Genomic DNA, 24,547 nt, shown 5'->3' with positions numbered 1-24,547 from the left:
CCCATAAATAGTATCCCATATGTTCATACAAAAGCAAAACATTAATTACAAAAAATCTGAAGTAGGAATATTTTAATAGTAACTCATACGGTGTGTAATTGGCATTATCACTTTTTATTGTAAACACACACAATACCGGAATTGGTGCTTTCAGTTATTTATATAGTGCTATTATTTTTTTATGTAATGAATTTAAACCATTTATTTAAACAAATGAATATCATGTTTTAGAAAACCCAAAATATATACATGTGCAATAAGTAAAAACTAATCTCAAGTCAACTTTGAAACACTAAATAATTAAAGCACCGACAGAAATAATGTAAGTTTCTTTCCTCACAGGCCCGTATCCACGGGGGGCTAGGGTTTGCTAGGCCCCCCCCCCTAAAATTTCACTGGGTGACTAAAATTTTCACTGTAGGCTTGCAAATGAACTATAATATGGTTGGGTCGGGCCCCCCTAACTTCTAAGCCCCCCCTACATTTTTGGGCTGGCTACGGGCCTGTTTCCTCATAAATCAGTTCTAATATCAAATTGGTTGAAATTTTCTACTGAATTGCATACTGTAACCTAATATAATATTAATATGAATGCCAGAAATGTATCCTAATATTAATATCTTCATTATGCTCCAGTTACACTCACAATTTCAAATATCTACCTAATTCTTTGGAGCTAGATACAAGATCGTCAATCACTTTGTCGTAATCAAACGTATATGAGCTTTCTATGTATAAAAGAATAGAGTCTTCCAACAAATATTTTCCAAGCGATGAACGCAACCGATTTTTGATCACTTTCATAATCGAGAAAATTCTTTCACATGATACTTGGGTACACGATAGAGTTGGAGTCGGCGTCAGTGTTGGAAACTTGAAAAAGCTGTAACTTTGTGGCCTCAATGCAAAACAAAGAATGCGATTGGAGGTAAGTTTGCGATAGATTTCGAAACGCAAGATTTTCCTTGACATAAGTAAGTCATAATATCATATTTTCATGTCGCAGAAAGATTAGATATCGTCTATCGTCTAGTGTAATCCGCCCATTCCTCGGCTGGCCCCAACTTCTCTTTTCATATGAATACCTACTTTTCACATCACAAATAATTTTTACATTTTACTACACTTTTATTTTAAATTAGCTTTAAATAACTAAAGGAAAGTTAACATTTACACGATATACACACTGATTTGACTGACAGCATAAGTGTTCAGCACTTTAAGAAGTTACACCAACGCTTACTGAGCCCAGTGCCGGCAGCTAGTGCTCTCAAACGGATCAGGTCAGGCTTCATCGGATCAGGGCTCGAGTCGAACCTCCTTGGGTCACAGGTCGGGTCAGGGCTGCTTTAGTCACGGGTCGGCTCGGGTCAACTTTCTTATGTGTCATTTCGGCTAAAACCTATTCGGGTCATGAGTCGGGTCGGGTCGACGTTCAACTCGACCCGACCCTCTGAACCCGAGAAGGATTTAGCCGAAACGGCGCATAAGAAAGTTGACCCGAGCCGACCCGTGGCTAGAGCAGCCCTGACCCTAGCGTAGGTGACCTGACCCGACCCGTGTCTCAAACAGGCTTGACTTGACCCCTGACCCATGAAAGCCTGATCTGACCCGTTTGAAAGCACTACGCGGCAGCAAACAGTTCAGTTAATTTCGTGTTCGCCTGTTAAAGTTGTCTAATTTCAAGCAAAAATAGCCATAAAAGATAAGCTACAATTGACTGAAATCATCCAAAGACGTGGTGTATACATTATAATTTATAAACACCTTAGACAGAAAAAAAATACCTGGCAACTGTCCTGCAGTACTCGAATGAGTCACATCACGCTCATTTGTTTCTTGTGGCTTCACAGATTCAAATAGCCTACGTTGTTTTGGGTCAGATGAAGCTTTTTGTAAATCACATCTTCGTTTGTGTTCTCGCTTCTTAGCACCACTTTTATATTTTTTCTTTACAGTAATCTTACAATCACTCCTACCATCCATACTGACACAACCACATCTGTCTTCCACGACAAACGACACGTAACTGGTGTTCCAATAATTTAATTGCTGCTAGCGGATTTGCTCTTCGATGTAATATACAAATAAAACACGAGCCGAGGGCAGCAACTTCATAGTAATTGTTTGAGGTTTGTATAAAACAATCGTTGATAGTGGAGACTATTTTCTTTTCGCTTTACCGCACTGAAAAAAAAAAAAAAAAACAACGAAGCGTGATCAGATTTCTTTCTTCGAGACTTGGTCTGAGGACAGTGCAGTTCAAAAGTGTTCCGGCTCCACCTCCACTTTCCACAATAACAATTACAACATCGCCATTCATCGGCTTGTAAACGGACCGGAGTAGGCAATGGTATCCAAATCCAATAACAGCCTGAAATCTACTGTGTTTCTTATATTTAAAAAAGTAGTATTTAAAGTGCTCGTTTTTAACAGCTGCTGTATCACAAACCCCGCAATGTTTTAGGGCCTTATTGTCTCATAGACGGAACCTTTTCAAGTCGATAAACGTGAAGAAGAATAAGGTCTGTTCATGAAAGTTTAACTTTACGTCTTTTTTTATGCAAAACACAAGTTTGCGGGAGTTACCCTGCCATATTTTTGATGCTGGTAGGTTTAACTGGGCCACATCTTTTTAAAATTGGTGGAGGGGACCCACCTGTTTGGGGGCCCACCCTGCATTTGCAGGGTAGCAGGGTGGGCCAGTCCGCCCCTGGACTTCATAGTGTATCTATGTGTACTAATGCATTCAATATCGACATTAATGGGCCATATAGATGTAGGAAGATTTTTGAGAAGCTGCGGATCAAAGACTTGTGTGAGTTGGTGTAGATCTTTGAAACAAATTACGGATCTTATACATATATATATATATATATATATATATATATATATATATATATATATATATATATATATATATATATATATATATATATATATATATATATATATATATCCCTGCTAAATGTAGCCTACATTTTGAGAATCAATTTATCATATTTCCCACTTTGCTAAATTTTATCAATGACAAATTAGATAATCAATCTAAAGATACAAGGTCTGTATGATAAGTAATGAGACTCGCCGCGCCGCGGCGCGCGTGTCGCTGGAGCGGGTTTGTCGGTGATGGAGGATGTAGGGGGGGGTCCGAGCAAAGCAACGCACCGCGCGTCAGTTGGCTCCGAGCCTTAGTGGAGCGCGGACAAGCCTTGGACAAAGCCCTTGTGAACATTCTTGTCACGGCGGAAAATCAACAAACATGGAGGGTTCCATCGAACAGCGTTATGCGATCAAATTTTGCGTTCGCCTGGGGAAAACGGCTACTCAGACGCTTTCTCTCATCACGGAGGCCTACAAAGAGGAAGCCCTATCCAAAGCCCAGGTGTTTCGTTGGCACAGTGCGTTCCGGAACGGCCGGGAAAGCGTTGAGGATCTGGAGAGGGCTGGACGCCCGACAACAGTGACTACGGACGAAACTGTGGCAAAAGTGAGGGATCTCCTGAACTCAGACCGTCGATTATCGTTGAGATTGATTGCTGATGAACTCGATATGAACCACACAACAGTGCACAAGATTGTGACGGAACAATTGGGAATGAGAAAAATCTGTGCGAAACTGGTGCCGCGAGTGTTGACTGACGAACAAAAGCAACGACGTGTTGATTGTTGTCAGGAACTGTTGAACCTCATGAACAGTGACCCTAACTTTGAAGATGACGTCATAACAGGTGACGAGTCGTGGGTGTTCCAGTACGACCCTGAAACGAAACGTCAAAGCGCGGAGTGGCACACTCCTGCGTCCCCGCGCCCCAAGAAGGCCAGAATGTCGAAGTCAAAGGTGAAAACAATGTTGATTGTTTTTTTTGACAATGTGGGGGTGGTCCACAAGGAGTTTGTACCCCAAGGACAAGCCGTCAACGCCGCCTTCTACAAACAAGTCCTTGAGAGACTGCACAGGAGCGTCAAGCGGAAAAGACCGGCGATCGCTAGCCGGTGGAAGTTGCATCACGACAATGCCCCTGCCCACACCGCCTTCTTAGTGACCTCCTTTTTGACCCGGATTGGGGTGGAAGTCCTTCCACAACCACCCTACAGCCCAGATGTGAGCCCGGCCGACTTCTTCCTCTTCCCGAAGCTGAAGCCACGCTTGAAAGGAACCCGTTTTGCAGACGTCACAGCCATCCAAGCAGCCGTGACCACATTTCTAAAGGACATGCCGGCTGCTGACTTCCAGGGGGCGTTTGCAGCGTGGAAACATCGATTGCAGAAGTGCATCGACGCAAGAGGAGAGTACTTCGAAAGCTTTTAAGTCCCTGTACAGATCAGATCAATAAAACAATGTTTCCAGACCTGGTCTCATTACTTATCATACAAACCCTGTAAATTAGATTTCTCCGGAAACAAATCGAAGCTTTTTCTGAAATAAATATTATTGTATAAAATAATAAAATATTTTTCTCGGGGGCGCCCTCGTGCCTCATTCCTGGATCCGCCACTAGTTTAGAGTAAGCTTCGTCTTTTCACCGAATATATTTATAATTTATTATTTGTTTATTTGAAAACAAAGATGCTGAACTTTGCGTCCTTAGTTATCACTTTATTTATTGTTTATTATTTATAGTTTTGTGACGTAATTTTGATGACGTCAACACCCAATGATAGAGGGGTAAGAAAAATTTGTCTCCCAGATGTTTTAGGTTCAAACATTCATATACTAACTACATGACAAATAGAATGTTGGTAGCCACTCCTGAAATATTTTTTCACTTTCTCTAAGAGTTCTACCCCACTAATATTGTTTGTTTTGTCTTTATTTACTTATTTATTTATTGAGTTTAAGAATATCCGAAAGGGGTTAAAAATATCCTAGGATAGATTTACCCCCCGGTATATGTTCACTAATCTTCACGTACACCTCACTATGATATGTTTTGGTTTTTATTTTATTTTCTTTTCTTTTTTGAGTTTAAGAAAAACTGACAAGGTGTAAAAAATACTATGAAAGATTTACTCCTGGTATATGTTCACTAATATTCACGTACACCTCACCATGGTATTAATATTATTTGATCTGTCTTTATTTTCTTTGAGTTTAAGAAAATCCGACAGGGGTTAAAAATATCCTAGGATAGATTTACCCCCTATTGTGGGCGAATGATAGTTCTTTTGTGAATAATATTCCCCGAAAAAATGACTGTTGTCTTTTCTGGGACTGTTTAACCGGGAGGTATGTTTGTCCTAGAATAGTTTTACCGGGGGTTATATCTGTTCTAGGATAGTTTTACCGGCGAGTATATTGATATCTGGGACTATTTTACCGGAGAGGGTATATTTGTCCTAGGATGATTTTTTTTTTTACCGGGAGTATGTGTCTCACGACTATTAAAACATTTAACCAGGAGGTACGTTTTACCGGGGGGTACGCCTATCCCGTTACACAGGTAATAAAGAACTGCCTTGTATGCACTTACATAAAACGGTTTTAATCAATGTGTCATATACTGTGTTCTCTCATTTTTGAACATTGATCCCTACTTTTTTTTGATTGATTTTATTTGTTAGTGAAATAGAAGTCGTTGTGCACTTAGGAATGATTTGGGAAATGAAATGAAATCTTTGAGTTTTACGTCCCACGGTTATGCTGGTTAGGCTAAAGGAGACGGTGATGATGAGTAATGAATGAAATGGTGGAATGAAGAAAGTGGGAGGAAAGGGGAGAACCCCGAGAAAACCCACGCACATGGTGTTTGTCCACCACAAAGTTCACTTGGCGGGGACTGAGATCGAACCCGGGACCCCAATCACCAGAGGTGAACGCTCTACCACTGAGCCACCGCGGCCCCTATAAATGATTTGGAGAAGACCACAATATTATTATTGGAACAATGCTTTGGATTCTTTTAAAAATAACATTTTTGCCTCTTGACTGTTCCGTGAAGTCAGTTTATTTGTCAAAAATCCTTTATATTCACAGGTTTTACCTTAATCTCTTGTCAAGTGCACCTTGCTTTATGGTCAGCATGTACACTCATGTCAAAATTTTTGTCGTATATCTATAACTGTCTTCTTGTAAGAATATAATTATACACATACTAACATTGTAAGAAATACCAGGTGAATTCGTTATCAAATTATATTCCTAGAACAACATATTTATAGACATGCGACAATAATTTTGGACATGAGTGTACATCTTTGGCGCTGGAGATCGAGCTTCGATTCGCGGTGGAAGTACATGTTGTTCCGATCTCACGTTAAGATGTAGATCCAAGTCTCGTATAACTGGGGTTGCTAAATTTTAGTTTTTGTGGCACGATTTACGGTATAGTTTTCTATTTTCCATTCTAAAATATTTTCTATTCTCCATAAAACCATTTTTCCTTTTTATTAAAAAAAATCAAAGAAATGATAGATATAACAATTTAAACTATTCAGGACTATCATTTCTATATATATAAATTAGTATGAGTTTTTTTTTAATTAGAGGAACTGATTTCTCACTCAGTGTTAGCAATGAACCCAATGATATAACTTAGAATTCGGACAAAAAAATGTAATAAGTTGCTGTTTTAGCTCCTATCTAACTGGTACGTTTAAAGATTTACGTAAGATACTTTGTTGGTAGGATTTGAGTTGAGTGTTCCTTTCAGCACCGAGGCTATATGAGACGACAACTTACAGCTTTACGTAGGATCTAAACCAAATGATCTTCCACCTGATATTGAAATAAACTTTCTCTTCACTTTTTTACATTCTTCAATTACTTTTCTTGAAACTGCCTCAATTACGAATTAAAATTATTCTATGTTATTATGTGAAACCATGTATGTTTCATGCGTAAATTCTGAATATCACATATTGTTATAGCTTTTTTCTTCCTAAAAGTCGTAAAAATCTTCCTTTTATATCTTTAAGAAATCCAGCAATCCTACATATAGCCCTGAAGGCACGTTGAACTTCAAATCGGCTAACCAATTAATTAAGGTCAGTACTTGAAATTAGATAACTCTGAAGGATTTAGCCATTGTTTTTATACGACGTGTATTTCATCCACAAGTGTTAACGTTAACCATAGAAAAAATGAAATAGATTCTAAAGACAAATTTATTTACTAATCGAACTTTTCTTACTTATTCATGATTGTAGAGCTGCTCACGAGACGAGATAAAATTTTCGTGATGAGACGAGGCTCTTCAGATTGATACATGTATACTTCCTGATAGGGGACATCATTTGTGCACCTTTAAAAACAAGACAGGCCCAATTCTTGTCTTGTAGGCAGTTCGCATCACTTGATTGTCATATACCTTACATTCCTCCTTTGTTTTGTGAGAGAAAATGTTGGTTTTCACATTATTGAAATTATAAGACTGTCAGGCAGTTGTATTGCTGCACATTTTTTAGTTATTTTCAATTTTTCTTTCCTCAATAAAACGGAAGTGTTCGCCTTTTATTTTGCTTCTCGTTATGATAAAAATATTTACTCAGATAACAATACAGAATATATATGCATACATACCGTAAACTGGGGTTACTTGAAGAATATGGAGCTATTTGGAAACTGACATTTTTTGTGCTATATGGTATAATAATGAGAGAACTATGACAGATAAGTCGTTTTCTTCTAGACCAACCAAAAGTAGGCACCCAAAAGAAACAATATTGATGGTAATAAGTGTTATGTCTTCTTTATAGACTGGTCTAAAAAATCTCACAGCAATTGATACTTTTTTTTTTTAATTTTCTGTAAATCGTCCCTGTATTTCCGTAATGAAAAGTGATTTTTTACCAGGTTGTGCTAAATATCATTGATTTCAGAAGATTCCTAAGGAGACGAATTAGTTTTAAATTTCCATTTCCTTTCTTCGTCTATCTGTGGCCATTTTTTAAATGATGGTATTGATCAGGGAATAGACAACGATGACATTATTGAAGTTTTGCCTGAATCTACCTACAACCGCAGAGAACAAGTTGTTTTTTTTCCATATGACTTTGCAGCTAGGAATTTCGATATGTGAATTTTTGTCCTTTCTGTATTGTGTTACAGTATTATTATTATTATAACAGTATCACATGATATTTTTGCAAAGAGTTAACGTAAATGTAACTTGTAAAAATGGTACCAGGTAATTTGTAAACCAATGTAGATCAATTACTGATTTGATACATACATAAATTTCACAAAATTATGTACGGCATATTTTAGTGTCTTAAAGAAGTCTCAAGAGCTTATGCGTGTATTGGCATTTGCCAAGATTTCCCTAGCATTGTTTGAAAAACTACCGTTTATAAGAGCATATTGGAAAAAACATTTTTTTTACTGCTTCTATAGCCTTTCAGAAAAAAAACACTGTCGTTAGTTTAGATTGGTTCAACAATTTATTGTGTATAACTAAAAGGTTGTGCAAAGAAATTTCTCTTTTTTATTTAAAACAGCCTAGGAAAACGTTACTATGAAAGAAACACAGACACATTGCATATCGATCTTCTCAGAAAAATGTGATCTTGCAAATAGTTCTTTCAAATAGTACCATCTTTCACACAGCTCTTACTACTATGAAAAGACATATATTTTCCAAGTAGCCCCAACAGCGGAGCTACTTGGAAACAGCAACATTTTGGCTCCTGCGAGGCTTCAGTCTTAGCAGGCCAGTATCCATGGGGGGCTAGGGGGCGCCCCCCTAAATTTTCACTGGACCCCCTAAAACTTTCGCGGTAGGCTTGCAAATGAACTATAATATGGTTGGGCCGGCCCCCAAACTTCTATCGCCCCCCCTACATTTTTGGGCTGGCTACGGTCCTGAGTCTGAGTAAAATTTTGTTATGACTGTAGGAAAAGGTAACATGGGCTAAGCTCTAGAAACATCAAAAGAAGAAGAAAAATTAATTGCAAAAAATAACAAGGGACAGTATGAAAAACTTTCCATGTAACCCCAATTTACGGTAATTTAAAAAAAATTAGATTTTACATAAACAGAGCAATAATAAAGAGGAAGTATAAAGGACCAGTCTTTTATTTATCTGGCTTTATAAGAACAAACATACAATATGCATGCTTGTGTAATGTTCATATACATGTGATGTTTTGATTATTCTGATATGAATGTGTAATGCCACACAGTTACAATTACAAATTTAAATAATATACATTTGCCCCTAATTTCATAATTTTGAATCAAGAAATCTTGATTGACTTCAAGAAGTCTTTAATAATGTATTATTGAGATGAACTCAATATTTTAATAAAGAAAGATGTTTAGGCAGCAACTACTACTGGAGCTGGAGCAGCTGGAGCCTGAGGCAAGTTGGTGGCAGCTACTCTGAAGCCGTTGACAGGATCGGAGACGTAGCTGGCGCTCTGGACAAGGCCGTTGCCATCGATGTAAGAGTAAGATCCACGGGTGATTCCATCAGCAGTTCTGACTTCCTGCTTGGCAGATGGACCACCGGCGTATCCGTAGCTGTATTGGCCCAATTCATCCTGAGCGTGGTATTGGTTGGCGTTGACGGCTGGAGCAACAATGGCAGCAGGAGCAGCAGCAACGGCAGCAACACGGGCTGGAGCAATAGCAGCAACTGGAGCAGCAGCAAGTGGGGCAGCAGCAGTCAATGGAGCTGGAGCACTCACAGAGTAGGCGAATCGGGCGTTAGGAGCACGAACAGCAACAGCTGGAGCAGCGACAACGGCAGCAGGAGCAGCAGCAACGGCAGCGACTGGAGCAGCTGGAGCAACGGCGACAGCAGCAGGAGCAGCAGTCAATGGAGCTGGAGCGCTAACAGAGTAAGCAAATCGAGCATTTGGAGCGCGGACAGCGATGGCAGCTGGAGCAGCTACAACAGCGGCAAGATCTCTCCTCTTGCGACCAGAACGGGCCTGGGCTTCAGCAACAGCTTGGAGGTGGGCAGCTCTGGCGGCGACTACTTCAGGTGTGTCCTGGACAGGAAGAGGGGCACCAGCAACAACAGCGGGAGCGGCAGCGACAGCGACTGGGGCAGCAGCAAGTGCTACTGGAGCAGGAGCAGCTGGAGCCAGAGGCAAGTTAGTGGCGGCAACTCTGAAGCCGTTGACTGGATCAGCAACATAGTTGGCACTCTGGACGAGACCATTGCCATCGATGTAAGAATAAGCACCACGGGTGATTCCATCAGCAGTTCTTACCTCTTGCTTAGCAGATGGACCGCCAGCATATCCGTAGCTGTATTGTCCCAGTTCATCCTGAGCGTGGTATTGGGTAGCTTGGACGGCTGGAGCAAGGACAGCTGGAGCTTGTACACTGTAAGCAACAGCGGGTTGGGCGACGGAGATTAAACCTGGCTTTGCAACAGTGGCTGCTACAAGAGCACAGAGAACGACCTGCACGAAACGAAAAGAGAATATATCTATTAACTCGAGTATACTTAACATATGAAACACATAGAATATCTATGAGGAATAAAGTATTTCTAGTATTTTGAAGTACATTATGGATAACATTATGGTGTGTAGAATATTTTGTAATAAATAAGGGATTTCATAGAAACTTGCTTGTTAAACAGCGATAAAACAAAATTTTACCTGTGCGACTTTCGTCAAGAGCCGACACTGCTGAAAATAAATAAATAAATAAATAAATAAATATGCTATAGTAAGATAATTCACACGAGGACTCCCAAGGCCAGTACTGAGATATTAAGAGTTGGAAAATTTCCTTTCTCTGAAATTCTGAAATTTATCTAGATAAAACATTTTTAAGTCATTCTCAACCGTTTCTCATAAATTTATTTTGTTCCATTTCAAACCCTACCCGCCTTTATTGTTTTGGGCACGATCCTGAAGGTAACTACGAGCTTTTCTGCAGAATTACACTTTGTTATATGCGCTGCGTTCAATTGTTCTAAAACCATAACACAAGAAATTCTCTATATTGATATTAACATAAATTAATGATTTATTATTATTATTATTGATTGTTATTTAAATATTAATAAATACTATTGTAATGTCCTCCATATTCTTAATTTTTAATCATTCGTAATATTCTAAGTCAGGGATGCAAATAAGCAACAAAATTTTCTAGCCCAAGAAAAAAGCCACTAGCCCACATCCCAGAATAGAAATCGTTTATTTACTTTCGGTATGATATTAAATACTCGCCCGCACCGATGAACCACTCGCCCGGGGCGAGTGAGCGAATGGTTATTTGCATCTCTGTTCTAGGTATAATAATTTTATGAAAAATTTCAGGAATTGTGTAAATCAATATCTATTAATAGGTTCTAACTTCATCGTATATATAGGGTGTTTCTAAACAACACCGAGAACATATAGGAGGTGATTCCTGACACCAAGGTATTCGAAAAGTATAGATCAGCCTGGGTGCACAAATGCTTCCTTTCGGAATTATAGGCTGCCGAAAACATGAAAAATGAACTTTAAAGGTCCATAGCTCGAAAACTATGGGACATACCGCAGTCGGGTCAAGAATTCACTTAGAAATAACTATGTATGTTATCCAAAAATACATGTTTCAGAATCCTACGATACGCAATAATTTCTATAGAGGCAGTTTGGCTACTGGCATATAACTTGAAGTATTCACCAACTATCTCCATAAAATCGTTGCGGAAGCACCGTAGAATTCTGAAACATGGATATTTGAATAGAATGCATACTAGTTCCTAAATAAAGTCATGACCCGACTACGGTAGCTCCCATAGTATTGGTGCTATGGACCTTTAAAGTTATTTTTTCATGTTTTCGGCAGCCTATAACTCCGAAAGGAAGCATTTGTGCACCCAGGTTGGTCTACACTTTTTATCGTATCTTAGTGTCAGGAATCATCTCCCTAACGTTGTCGATGTTGTTTTGAGACACCCTTTATATGTGGTATACTTTTGAATACAAAACTTATTTTTCCGTAAGTTGTTCCCTAAAAATATGAGGTCGTTTGTTTTCGCGATTTCTGATATGGAGTTTTTCTGTACTTAACAGATTTACGTGTTTTCTTCTTTAAGCTCTAACTACTTTGTTTCTCGCGTACCACTTAAGCCTTGAACGGTCACAGAGACAGTGGATTCTTCTAATGAGAAAGAGTAAGTGAGGTCTGTTTCTGATTTTATTTTTACTGTATGTTTGTCGTGAGTACTGTACCTACTACGTACTGTGAAAAAGCAATATAGTTTTCTTTTCTTTTTTGAACTAAGCTATGCAGGTTTAATCAGTGATTTTTTTTCAATTTTCCATAAATGTTAAGTTAGCAAGGTGTGAAAAAAAAAAAAAAAAACTGATCGGGAAATTATTGGAGAGAAGGTAATTTGTAATTGATGGGCAGTACGTGAGAGGCCATTCATTTCATCAAAACGAAAAGATTATTGAAGAACTACGTCTATCAAGGTACACAAACGATTCTAAAATAAATTTGAGACAAATGTCCTGCTATCGATAGCAGAAAACTATATATATATATATATATATATATATATATATATATATATATATATATATATATATATATATATATATATATATATATATATATATATATATATATATATATGAATTGACCTTTTCAGCTGAGTTGACCTTAAGTGACGAAAATGAAACTGGACATACTAAATTAACTGAATTAAAGTTCTTTAAAATTAATTGAATAATTGTTCAACCGTTTTCGAGAATTCCGCTTCTGAAGGAGGGAAAGGCAACAATTTTTATAGAATCTTCAACTATTTATGTCGCCTTTTCATGAGACAGTGTCTGAACCGTCTTCTATAAATTTTACTTTGATTGAAACTGATTGTCGTTATTATATTTAACTGAGAAACTTCAGGAAAGTAAACAGGATAAATACAGTGAAAAACTTAAACTGAATTTCTTTCTGTAGAAAAATTTCACATATCAAAGTTTATTTATTTATTTATTTTTTATTATTGAGTAAAAGAACAATCTTTCTAGATCAAATGCGATGACAGCCTTTGCACAAATAGCAAGTAGTAATAGTAAATCTCTGTTAAGTTCAAATATGCCTTTTCATGCAAGACCTATCTTGAGCCCACAGAAGATTTCTGTACACTTTTGCATTATGTCATGTGGTACATTGATATCTCGGATTTGTGATTTCAGAAGATTTATTGAACATTTTTTTTTTAAAACTTCTCCCACGTAGCCAGCGATTGCATTTATTTAAACATATCATTTGGTAGAGATAAAACGAGTTCTGTTAAATAATAATAATAATAAAAAAACGTTAGTGTGTATATTTCTGGTACACATAATCCAGGGTTCAATTCCCGTTGGGGATAATGAATTTGGCAAGGAGGTCAAATAGTAATGAAATGTTTAATATACAAGTAGGTTCGGTAATTAACGTCCCACGGTAATGCTTTGTAGGCTAAAATGATAGTTCGAATTCACTCATGAAGAAAGATTTGATGGAAAGTAGGTACTGAGAGAAAGAGGGAGAAGCTCGGGTAAAACCAATGTTGTCTACCACAAACTTCCATGGCTCGGGCTTGAACTAGGGACCCTTATACTTACCACAGATGTGCAGTTTTCACTGATCTACCATGACTGTCACGGAAGGTAATTTCGGAGGTGATAGGAAGTGTGCGGTCAAGTTTTGGTTTAGAAACATAGAAATAATGATCATGAAATGCAGTGTACTAACCATACATCTCGTAATTAAAAGACAGAGGGCCGTCCTTAGTACTTTGTGGGCTGCAGAGCAAGGAGTTTTGAGGTAATATTTAATAAAATCTAATCAATTTGTTAATTTGATTTTAATGTCCCTTTACAGTGCAGAAATTAACATGAACCCAACAATACAACTTCAGGATGCGATCAGAATCCCACACTTTCTTATAAGGAACCGAACACGTGAGTGTTAATCTTTAACCAAAAGGTACATGTTCTTTAATTAAAACGAAAATGTCATCAATCAATAAATGTCATCAATTTTATCAACATGTTCTTTGGCAATCAGTCAAAGTGCCTTTTCATTTATAGTAAAATCAATCTGTAGATAAGAAAACTTTAAAATAAGGGTGTGAAACATAAGGTAGATGGTATATAGTATATTGTTCTATTTATTAGTTCAGAATGAGTTTTTAAGTAGGTTACCTCACATGATATTTCCTTTTCTCCTCAGTTGAACTATGTCGGTGTCGAAATAACACTTGCATTTAACAGTAGACTGTTTCAATGATTCTGAGCTTCCTCACGGCTTATGGTTAGCAAACTCCATCTCTGGCGGGAAAGATCAAATGGGAGCTCATAAGGTTCGGAGTCCACGTTAAGCAATAGTTCCACGTCTCATATGGCTTCGGTGCTGAAAGGGGCGTTAAACTCCTATTCAACCGAGATAGTTTTCTAATTCTCTGGCAAGATGATGCACATGAAGTTAAACTATTACAAAGAAACTACGCTTAAAATATGAATGAATCAAATTATTTTTGAGGACCTGTTTGCTATAAACAAAACTTTATCCTCAACATTGAGTTGAGGAATAATTCATGATTTTTTTTTTAAATTTAAGAAAGCACACAGTAAAAATAAATGCCAAAATGTTTTATATTATGTAAAAAAAAAGAATTGTTTTCTCTATAGTATAGCGTTTGAATTTTGTCTTTTCAGAACATTAAAATGAAATGTCGAATGGACAAAACATCATTGACACCATTTGCTTTTCGCATTTAATCGAGGTGTTAAGGCTACCAAAGTCGACATTGAAGCTGATTGTAATTGGAAATGAATGAGAATAAAGCGAAAGAACTTCCAAGAATACATGCAGGTACGGTGCTGTCCGCCACAAATTCACTGGTCTCGGAATGAACTCAATACTCTTTTGCACCAGCTGTGATCGTTCTTTACACCTAAGTCATCACAGCCTTCAAATAGAAAAGAAAAGAAACTTTGCAGTGATCCAAGACTTGCCAAATAATTAGTAATTATTATCACTAAAGCGTTAAGAAATATTGACTGCTATTTACAGAATGTTTCGTCTTGGACATTGTGCATGCCTTTCATCCAGAAAGATTTCCCAGTATTATATAACTCCCGCAAAAGACTAATTACCTTTTCCTTTAATTCTTTTTAATTACGGTAATATGAATATTTTGATTTATGAAAAAAAAATTGCTGTCTAAACAAGAGTGCGAAATATTGTCTTCTTCCAAATTACGTATGCAAAAATTGCACTTAGCCCTCTCTGCTGGCCTAGTGGCTAGCGTGCATGCATTCAATGCACATGGTTCTGGGTTCGATCTTCGGTGGGAGAACAATGGCTGGATTACGATGGTTTAGATTCTATATAAAACTGTAGGCACTTCTCATATAGCCTCGGTGTTTTAAAAAAAGACGCTAAACTTCAGCAAACAAAATAAATTGAACTTCCAGGCCTTAAAAATTATGAAGGATTACTGTTGTTCATAGAGCGCCTTAATTAATTGGCGAGTCGTCTGCACACAGACTCCTATATACTGTTATTTCTGGTTTTCCAGACCACTATTCTCTTCCTCTTAATTGAAGTAGTTCCCAGTTTACCTCATGATGCTGGGTTAACAAAGAAAATTCAGTGATATAACTAAAAATCAAACATAGCTACGCTCACCAAAAGTTATGGGTGCTAGTCTGTTTGGTTACACAGGAACACTATTACTTTCACGTAGTTCATATGGTAAATAGGAGAGAAAAAGTTACTGAGATAGTAGTAGAAAAGGATAGAACCACACCAAAAGGAAGAAAGAAGGGCATTTTAAAGAGAACCAAAAGTTGGGCACCACTTAATTATTGTTGCAGGCGACAGAAGAAGAGCAGGGCACACACTGTTTGTGTTGCACTCACCAGACACTTCATGTTGCTAGACTAGAGAGGCTTATTCAAGAACCACTAAATGGGTCACTGTGGCTGTATGAGGCGGACTCTTGGCTTTATATAGTCCAGTTGTCTTTGGCTCTAGTCCCTGCCCTTGGTTCCTCTTGGATGAAGGAAGTGTCCCACCTGAATCGAGATTTCTTTTCCCCGCCTTGCCTTAGGCACCTTAACGACCTTTACCAATACTACCAATACGTATGCATGTTACATATGCACGTAAGCTCATTCACACTATTCCCATGTGAACTGATATTCACATGTGCTATGGAATCCAGTTACTGTATACGTATCTAGACTAAAGTTTCTTCTTTCTTTTTATTTTCTATTGTCTTGTCTTATATATTCATTTGATTCGTATCACTACAGACGTGTAACTTCTGTTCTCTAGTAAGTGCTAGGAATCTTTATATGCAAATTAACGTCTAAAAGTCACAATTTACAGGTCGTAGGAACCGAAACTATAGACCTACAGACTAATAAATTATTATGTGAAATTCCCAGTCCATTAATATTTTTTAAATAGAGTTGTTATTTATTCAATACGTAAACCGCATTGTCTCCATATTTGAGAGGTAGCCGAGTTTAAGTTGAATTTTCATATATCTTTCAATATATATATATAAAAAAAATAGGTACAGATCCAATACATATTTAAAAAAGAACTTAATAAGACCACATGGATAATTCGCCTCTAAGTCGTAATAATGTTTTAAGAAAATAATTACAAAGATAAAAACACCAAAGGACTAGTTTCAGGTACATGAACCTGACGCCTCGTAGCTTGTCAAACAAGCTAAAAATAAATGAAAAAATGAAATGAAATTTTTGAGTTTTACATCCCACTGCCATACCGGTTAGGCTAAGGGAGACGGTGATTATGAGAAATTAATGAAATGGTGGAATGAAGGAAGTGGGAGGAAACGGGAAAACCCCGAGGAAACCCACGAGCACGGTGTTTGTCCACCACAAAAACCACACAGCGTGAGCCGGAATCGAACCAGGGACCTCAAGCACCGGAGGTGAATGCTCTACTACTGAGCCACCGTGCATCTGCATCAGGAGCGCACTCACGAGCTGCTCACCCCGTCCGAACTTCCTCTGATCTCTCCATTTTGAATTCTCCTAACAGAAATTTCTATTGATGGACACCTGGTGTCGTATAAACAGTAAAATTGTGTGTACTAATAGGGTATCTCCATAAGGCAATGATTGCAAAACACTGGTTTAGAGAATCGCGGGATGTCTTGTAAGTGTACGTTTAAATCAACTTAGGGCTAAAAGTTGAACAAACTATACGATGATTGCGTGTGTATTTCAAATGAATGTTTATCGGTTGACATAAACTTAATTCTCGAGTTACAGCCAGGAGGAATTCAAATACGTTTTTGCTCGAGAAGGTCATCTTCGCTGGTCCAGTGGCAACAGACAAGTGGTCTTCGGCGTTCGGCTTTGGATCATGATGCAATCCGCTGGGGTTTCGAAGAGCATAGTTGGTATTTTTTTTTTTTTTTTTTTAACTGTCGTTGATATTTGTGTGTTTTCATGTCCCTGTCGTATTTCGATTACGTTGAATTTACGAGAGGTGACCATAGAGACCAGTGTCCCGGTTGGAATTAACTTTTAAAAAGAGTCATGGCTACCGCATGTGTCTTTGGTGCACATGGTCACAGGTTCGATTCCTTGGGAGAGTGCGAAAAATTTAATTTGGCATTCATCTCGTTCCCAAAAGGCTTCAGATTCCTTGAAAAAAACGAAATGATTTTAAGTTTAGTTTAACGTCTTACACTTTAAAGGGAATAGTTGTAAGACATTAAATTAAACAAAAAAACATTTCCTTGTTTTTTGAAGGAATCTGAAGCTTTTGAGGAACGGGAATGAGGAAGAAAGGCGAAGAATAAATACTCGCTGCACTGTTAAAAATATTATGAATTGAAGACCTGAATTGCAGAACATCCCAAGTCCACTGGAGTACTTTTGTGATTTTAGAAGAAAGACAAGAAGATTATACTTAGGATGCTATTCTCTTTATCTGGAATTATTTTGTATTTTTTTTTTAAAGGTTTGATTTGGATTTATGTGTTATGCAAGTGAATAACCCTTAAAACATACCCTGTAGATGTTAACATTAAAAAAAAAAAAAAATAAAAAAAAAATAAATAAAATGAAAAATACGAAGAAACAGAGTGGACTCGGATGTTATGCAATTCAGGTGTTCATATTGAAAAGATTGCCTTTCGGGATTGACATGTAATATATGATTAGAGTGTAACTTTATTTTAGGATCATTATCAAAATCATACCCTTTGTTAGATTTGGAATGAAAGTATTTGAAAAAAACATCAGTGTATGGGTGGTGTAAGCTAAGTATCATTGCCTCAGCATATGGAAGACTTAGGTGCCAAATGGTGTAACTCCAAAATATAAATCGCCCGCGAGACAAGAAATGTCTCGTCTCAAAAACGAGACCAGACGAGACGAGAAACCTGCAATTCTCGTCTCGCTTCCGAAGTGAGAAATTTAATGAGTCTAGTGGGTAACATTTCCCTCAAGTCTTAAATTTCAAACACTGTTTTAGTGTTACGTGATTTATAGTTTAAAAACTTAAATTCATAAGGTGATTCTACGAACACAATGAAAAGCATTTAACATCGATTAAATATTCGCAAGTCATTATACAATATACTTCATTAATAAATATGGTTTAAGTGTTGTTATATCACACCAATCGTTGCGACGAAGAAAGATTCTGATAATTTCTAAACAAAATTAAGAATATAATCTGGGGTAAAAGTGAGGCTGAACGCGCGGGATGCCGTAGCTGCATCTCGAAAAGATAAGTACGGCGTTCCCCCAGTTCCTAAAAAAAATACAATGGGGAAAGATAGTCAGGGGGACGGCGTGACGTCATGCCGCTACGTACCGTCCCGCTACCTTTTCAGATCCATTTTTACCCCTGAATATAGTCATGTCATAAATATTGTATATAGAGGAGTCGAGACCAAAAAGGCTTTTTTTTTTCGAAAATCGAGACGAGACTTGTATATACAAAAGTTACGAGGCGAGACGAGAAAACCTTATTATCTCTTAGGCAATAGTAGCATCCGTCAACTTGCAACGATAACGTTTATGCATATGTAATTATGGGGCAACAAGAACAAGGACAATAGGACCTTATGATAGCCAATTTTGTGGAAAGACTTGTTTAAACTTGCTTTATTTATGTTGTTAAAGATATAACAAGTGAGGAAACCATAAGTAATTGAAATGTATTTTTAATTTCTGCAAAATGAATGATAAGTATTAAGGAAACACAAGTTTAAATAGTAACAAAACTAGTTTAATTTATTGAAATAACTATCGTGATAAGTTTTGGAGATTATTAAAAGTAATTTTAATCGAACTGGACCCTTAATATTTAATTATATGTGTGTGTTAGAAACTACACGAAATTCAAGTCCCGAAATGTTTTCAAGCAAATAGTAGATAATGTCCTTTATGATGTAGATGTTGCATAAGGACGCAAAGCAAAAAACAATCAATCAGTCTATTTAGGGCGGGTGATTAAAATAACTCCTAGTAGATCAAAAACACTTGTATTACCCCGGGAAGAAAATTTAGTTAAAGGTCTTGCTGAACCTATATCTATTTGTGAAGGGCTTGCTAGAGAATAATGCGACTGCTAACTACATCATAGCATAGTCAGAACCTATGTTTGGTGGAGGAGGATCCCAGCAAGAACACTTCCTTCACATTTGCTATGAGGTCTTGGGAAAGCTATGAGCTCAATGAGCCCCTCCTGGCTACACTACTGATCCTACTGAGCAGGGCCGGCTCTACTATATATGCTATACGTGCATTTGCACGGGACGTCAAAATCTGTCATAACTATATGATTCAAAATAAATATTTCTTGTTGGGAACAGACGTCATGATGATGGTAGTCAAATTTACGGAGCTAACCTTCTATTTGAATACCACATTCAATTAAAATATGTTTAGGTCGCATTAATTTAAGGTAACATGGACAGTACTAAAGCAAATGGTCAAACAAATCCCAGCATGAACTACTTGATTGTTATCAAATACAAGAATTCAATTCTTGAACGGTAGCCAACACCTGTTCCATTTAGTTAGTTATCACAGTTTTGACATAAAAAACAATCTTGTCTTTTGTCACGAATAGTTCCTTATCATTGAAAGTGGAAGTTTTTTTAATTAACAGATGTAGAAGGAAAATCAAGAAAATAAGGATAAAATAGCTAGTGGCACTGGACTTGCAAACTGATATATTTAGATTGAAACTCGTTACTGAGTTCTATACAAACGATTACCATCTTTCCTCTGCAGCTCTGTTTGCTTTATCTTTTACTAACATAATAGATTATTATTTAAAAAATAGACACAACGAGATTGTAGTGTTTAGATCTTCCTCAGTGCAAGTGCTCTTTCCTTTTCGCTGTTCATGAAGCGGTAGTATACTTAAAATCGTGGGTTTTAAGATTTGTTCTTTCTGGAGAAACGGGGACAGCAAATGATGCCACTGCACGAGGCAGCAAATTGCCTAGGCCGGCCCTGGTACTGAGGTGCCACCTACAACATTAAGAAAAGCAAGAGTAGCTAACAACATTATTTACATATCATTGACATTCACACCACTCGAGTTGAGTTGAGTTGATTTTGAGTTTACCGTCCCTTTCAGCAGCGAGGCTATATGAGACGGGACCTACTAATTAACTTGGAATCCGAACCATATAAGCTCCTACCGGGAGTTGAAACGGATCTCCCACGCCAAAGGCGCGTACGCTAACCGATTAGCCACGAATGAGCTCTCAGTGCCACTGGAATTAACAGGAGAAGCTAGCATGAAGTAAAATATTCCCCTTACTGAATATTGATTATTTGACATGTTCCAATGGATAAATCACACAATTTCAAAAAGTATACCAAAGGAAGATGCGTCCAAGGGGGATAATAATTCCTTGTAACAACAGGCTATTATGTCATACATCGAGAACCCATGGCTAGAGAGTATCACATGACTGTCCTGATTCCTTAACGTCAGTCACTCTTACATACTTTTAAACAAAAATAGATGTTCAATAGCATTACTTCACTTAATTAATACATTTTGAGTTTTAGTAAAAATACACTGGAAATATTTGTTCATCAGGTGTTGTAGTTTACATGGAATATATTTTCAGCTACAGATCTTCATTTACGTGTTTCCTTCCCTCTGTATTAACACATATAACTCCTTCTTATTTGTTACTTTTGCGTCCAACCACTATACAGCACTTATAAATAACCTCTACATTAATATTGATTGCATAGTCTCTGAAGAATATATTTTGCTTGGAAACTATTTTTGTACTTGTATTTGGTGTCCTTGACTTTGTCCTTTTATGGATATTGCTAATTAATTTTTTTGTGGGGATTCCCCTGCGATGCTATATCGAATTCTACAATAGAAATGCTGATCAGTACAAGCTAAAAATACATATATGCATAATGAGACACGTTCACTTTCGATAACGGGACGGAAAACCCCGTAAACAATGAAGTAAATGAATTGTATATCTGTAACTTGGTATAATCTGTGCACATTATTTGAATATTAATTATAAAATATAGAGCAGATCGTCGCCATCTGAACAAGACGAGTTGTGTTTTCAATTATGCTTTTACATGTTAGAAAATAATTACTCATTCCTAATATGGATTGTAACATATGTTTTATCTTACGTTTCGCACTTATTATCATTGATATTCCATGGGTTATCATTAAATCTGTATTTTCCCATCTAATATATTTATGTTCTCTGTGTATTATTAACATAATAAATATTTATGAATATATTCTCAAAAGTTAAACAATTTTCAAATAATAATATATTACATCAATATCAGTTTTAAAAAAAGGAAAAATGTTGGTTTTTCCGTACCAAAATGCTAATGAAATTTAAATTTGCATTGGAATTTACAAGCTTTGCGCGAAGCTGTTTGTTAATAGTAGTATTTAATAGAACTGAAGTAATAAAAATGGACAATTTTTAGGTATGATAATAATAAAAAGGAAAATGGTGTATTTAAAAGTTTATATACGTATGCAACGTATATTACATACTAACTTTGTTATTCTAAAGTTTTTTTTAAAAAATTAATAGATAGGTAACTGTTTTCGAATGTGTTCATATGAATTTTATTATTATTATTATTATTATTATTATTATTATTATTATTATTATTATTATTATTATTATTATTATTATTATTATTATTATTATTATTATTGATGATGAATTTGTAATGCAATCGAGAAGCTAAAAATTCAAAATTACAGGTAGCAAACTTTCATTTTTGATGCTCCGGGCCAGTATTTAATAGCCGCCCCACCCCCGATCAATAAATACCAGTGTAGAAAACTTGAGATAGTGGGTGATCATAACACCAAGCTGATGGTGATGAGATCATCCAGGCTCACGAATAATAATAGAATACTTTTATTAGAATCGCTCATAATTTTCTTACGCTGGCGGCTGAGTGGACAAATTTTGGGGATAATTTGGTAACTGGGGGCCAAAATCTGGTAAAATCAGTATGCTTACAGGAGAAATGAGTTGATGTTACATAAGTGTAATAACTAAGTACTAACATAACGTAAGTTAACCTAAACTAACCTAATCTAAACCATCAAAAACAGAAAATATAGGAAGAAAGTACGAGTTTTAAGCAAAGAATTCTGCCCGCCCCAAATACAAATATCCTAACCTGACCTAACCCAAACTAACCTAAACTAAACCTAACCTACCTAAACTATCAGAAAATGCAGAAAATATAGCAAGAAAACACGAAATTTAAGCAAAATATTCTGGCCCCCCAGTTCCAAAAATATGCCCAAACTTTGAAAACTGAAGGTAATTCTTGAATTTAATCAACAACTTGAAAGAAAGATTTCGAAATTGAGATCAAAGAACACAGTATCAACAATGAAAAAAGAGAAATAATAATTATATTTGTAATAAATGTTAGTTACAAATTCTTATTACTTACAAATGTTAACAAATGTTTACATATGTTTACAAATGTTAAACTACTGTGTTATATACATATGTACATTCACAAGAAATTTTAGAAATTTCCCGAATAAATAAATAAATAAATAAATAAATAAATAAATAAATAAATAAATAAGGGAAAACAATTCCAAAAATTTGCCGCACCTGAACATGGATCATATTGACCCATGTGCAAATACGGTCCTGCTAGTAGAGTTTGTTGTAAAGGTCATTTAGCCGCTGAAGGATCGTTTCTGCAGCCAAAACAAATCTTCTACGACTGCTAGTGTAAATATCAGGAAAGAGTGCGTCCAATATTAGCCCCACTTTCGTCTTCCCATGAATTTGCCGGAATGTGATTGCAATCAATAGCTTCCGATGCGTAGAACACAACTGTGAAGGAACCAGATAGAGATGGGCACGAGTCGAGCTAAAACTCGACTCTACTCGAAACTCGAAGCAAATTCGAGTCGAGTCAAAGGTAATTTTCTCGACTCGAGTTCCGAGCCGAGTCACTGTTTTGAGGTCGAGTTTCGAGTCGAGACTAGTTTGAAAAATGGCTCGCTCGTTTAAACTCGTTTTGAAATCATTGCCTGATTAGACTGGAAAGCGAAAGCTATGAGAAATGTAAGCAGTAATGTGGAATATTTTTAGTGTTGCTCACGAGGTGAGACACTGCTCGCACCTCGCCTCGTCTCGATGAACAAGTTGACAATGGATTTTTATAATGGGACAGCCTCAAATATCGTGAGCACTAACATAAGTATATACTGTAGTTATCATCACCAAGGCTGAGACCTGCACGATGAAAGTTTTGAGCCGAAGCAGAAGCCGAACCCGTGTAGGGATGTTAACCAGCTTAGCTCGGTTGAACTGAGCGAACAGCTCGAGCCGGCTTGGTTGAGATGAGGCACCAACACGGCTCAAGTGAGCCATCGTCTCGAGCCGGCTCGGTTGGGGTGAGCCATAAGCTCGGTTTGTTTCGGCTCGTGTCGGTTTGAGTGGATGAGTTGTTGACTCGGCTCGATAGGGAATGAGCTGTGAGCCGAGCCGCTCGACCCGTTAACAATCCTACACCCGGACCAAGCAGTTTTGAACATGTGTGGCCGGCGCCTTCTAACTTTTAACGATTTTTGGTTCGAGCTCGGATACTTGCTCCTTCGGAACCCAAACCCAGAAAATCGTGAACGATGTCCTTGCCTCCTAGACTTCACGACTACCGAGGTCAGCAGTCAACTAGTATTTAGTATTCAGATAGAAACCACCTATCTTGCATGTTTATACACGGTGTTATAATAATAATAATAATAATAATAATAATAATAATAATAATAATAATAATAATAATAATAATAATAATGTAATAGTAGTAGTAGTATCATTGAAAATTATTATATTGTCTATGTAGGATACTTGAAGAAAGTACTTGAAACTACACACAGCATTTGGCTCGATTTGGCTCGAATCGACTCGAAACTCGAGTCAAATTCGAGTCGAGTAGGAGGAAATTTTTCGAGCCGAGTTCTCGAGTCGAGCTCAAAGATGTCTGTTTCGAGTAGAGTCGAGTTTCAATGAAAACTCGCTCGAACTCGCTCGTGCTCATCCGTAGAACCAGAGTGGTCATATGCACCGATTCTGAGAT

The 24,547-nt window shown here is 37.1% G+C and overlaps 1 protein-coding gene across 1 annotated transcript; it reads right to left on the bottom strand.

Moving 5' to 3' along the window:
- Positions 1-8,999: 8,999 nt before the first annotated feature.
- Positions 9,000-15,952, bottom strand: LOC145666811 (uncharacterized). The gene is made up of 2 exons (XM_081734375.1): positions 15,821-15,952; positions 9,000-10,357 (listed from the first exon to the last, which is right to left on the bottom strand). Exons 1-2 carry the CDS (start codon positions 15,830-15,832, stop codon positions 9,260-9,262), a joined length of 1,110 nt encoding a protein of 369 aa, XP_081590501.1. The 5' UTR covers positions 15,833-15,952; the 3' UTR covers positions 9,000-9,259.
- Between the last annotated feature and the right edge of the window lie 8,595 nt (positions 15,953-24,547).

This window comes from Thermobia domestica, chromosome 12 (genome assembly GCF_964235325.1).
Source record: "Thermobia domestica chromosome 12, izTheDome1.hap1.1, whole genome shotgun sequence".
Classification (NCBI taxonomy): domain Eukaryota; kingdom Metazoa; phylum Arthropoda; class Insecta; order Zygentoma; family Lepismatidae; genus Thermobia; species Thermobia domestica.
Note: the sequence above shows the minus strand (reverse complement) of the source record. Positions and strands in the feature narration are given on the sequence as shown.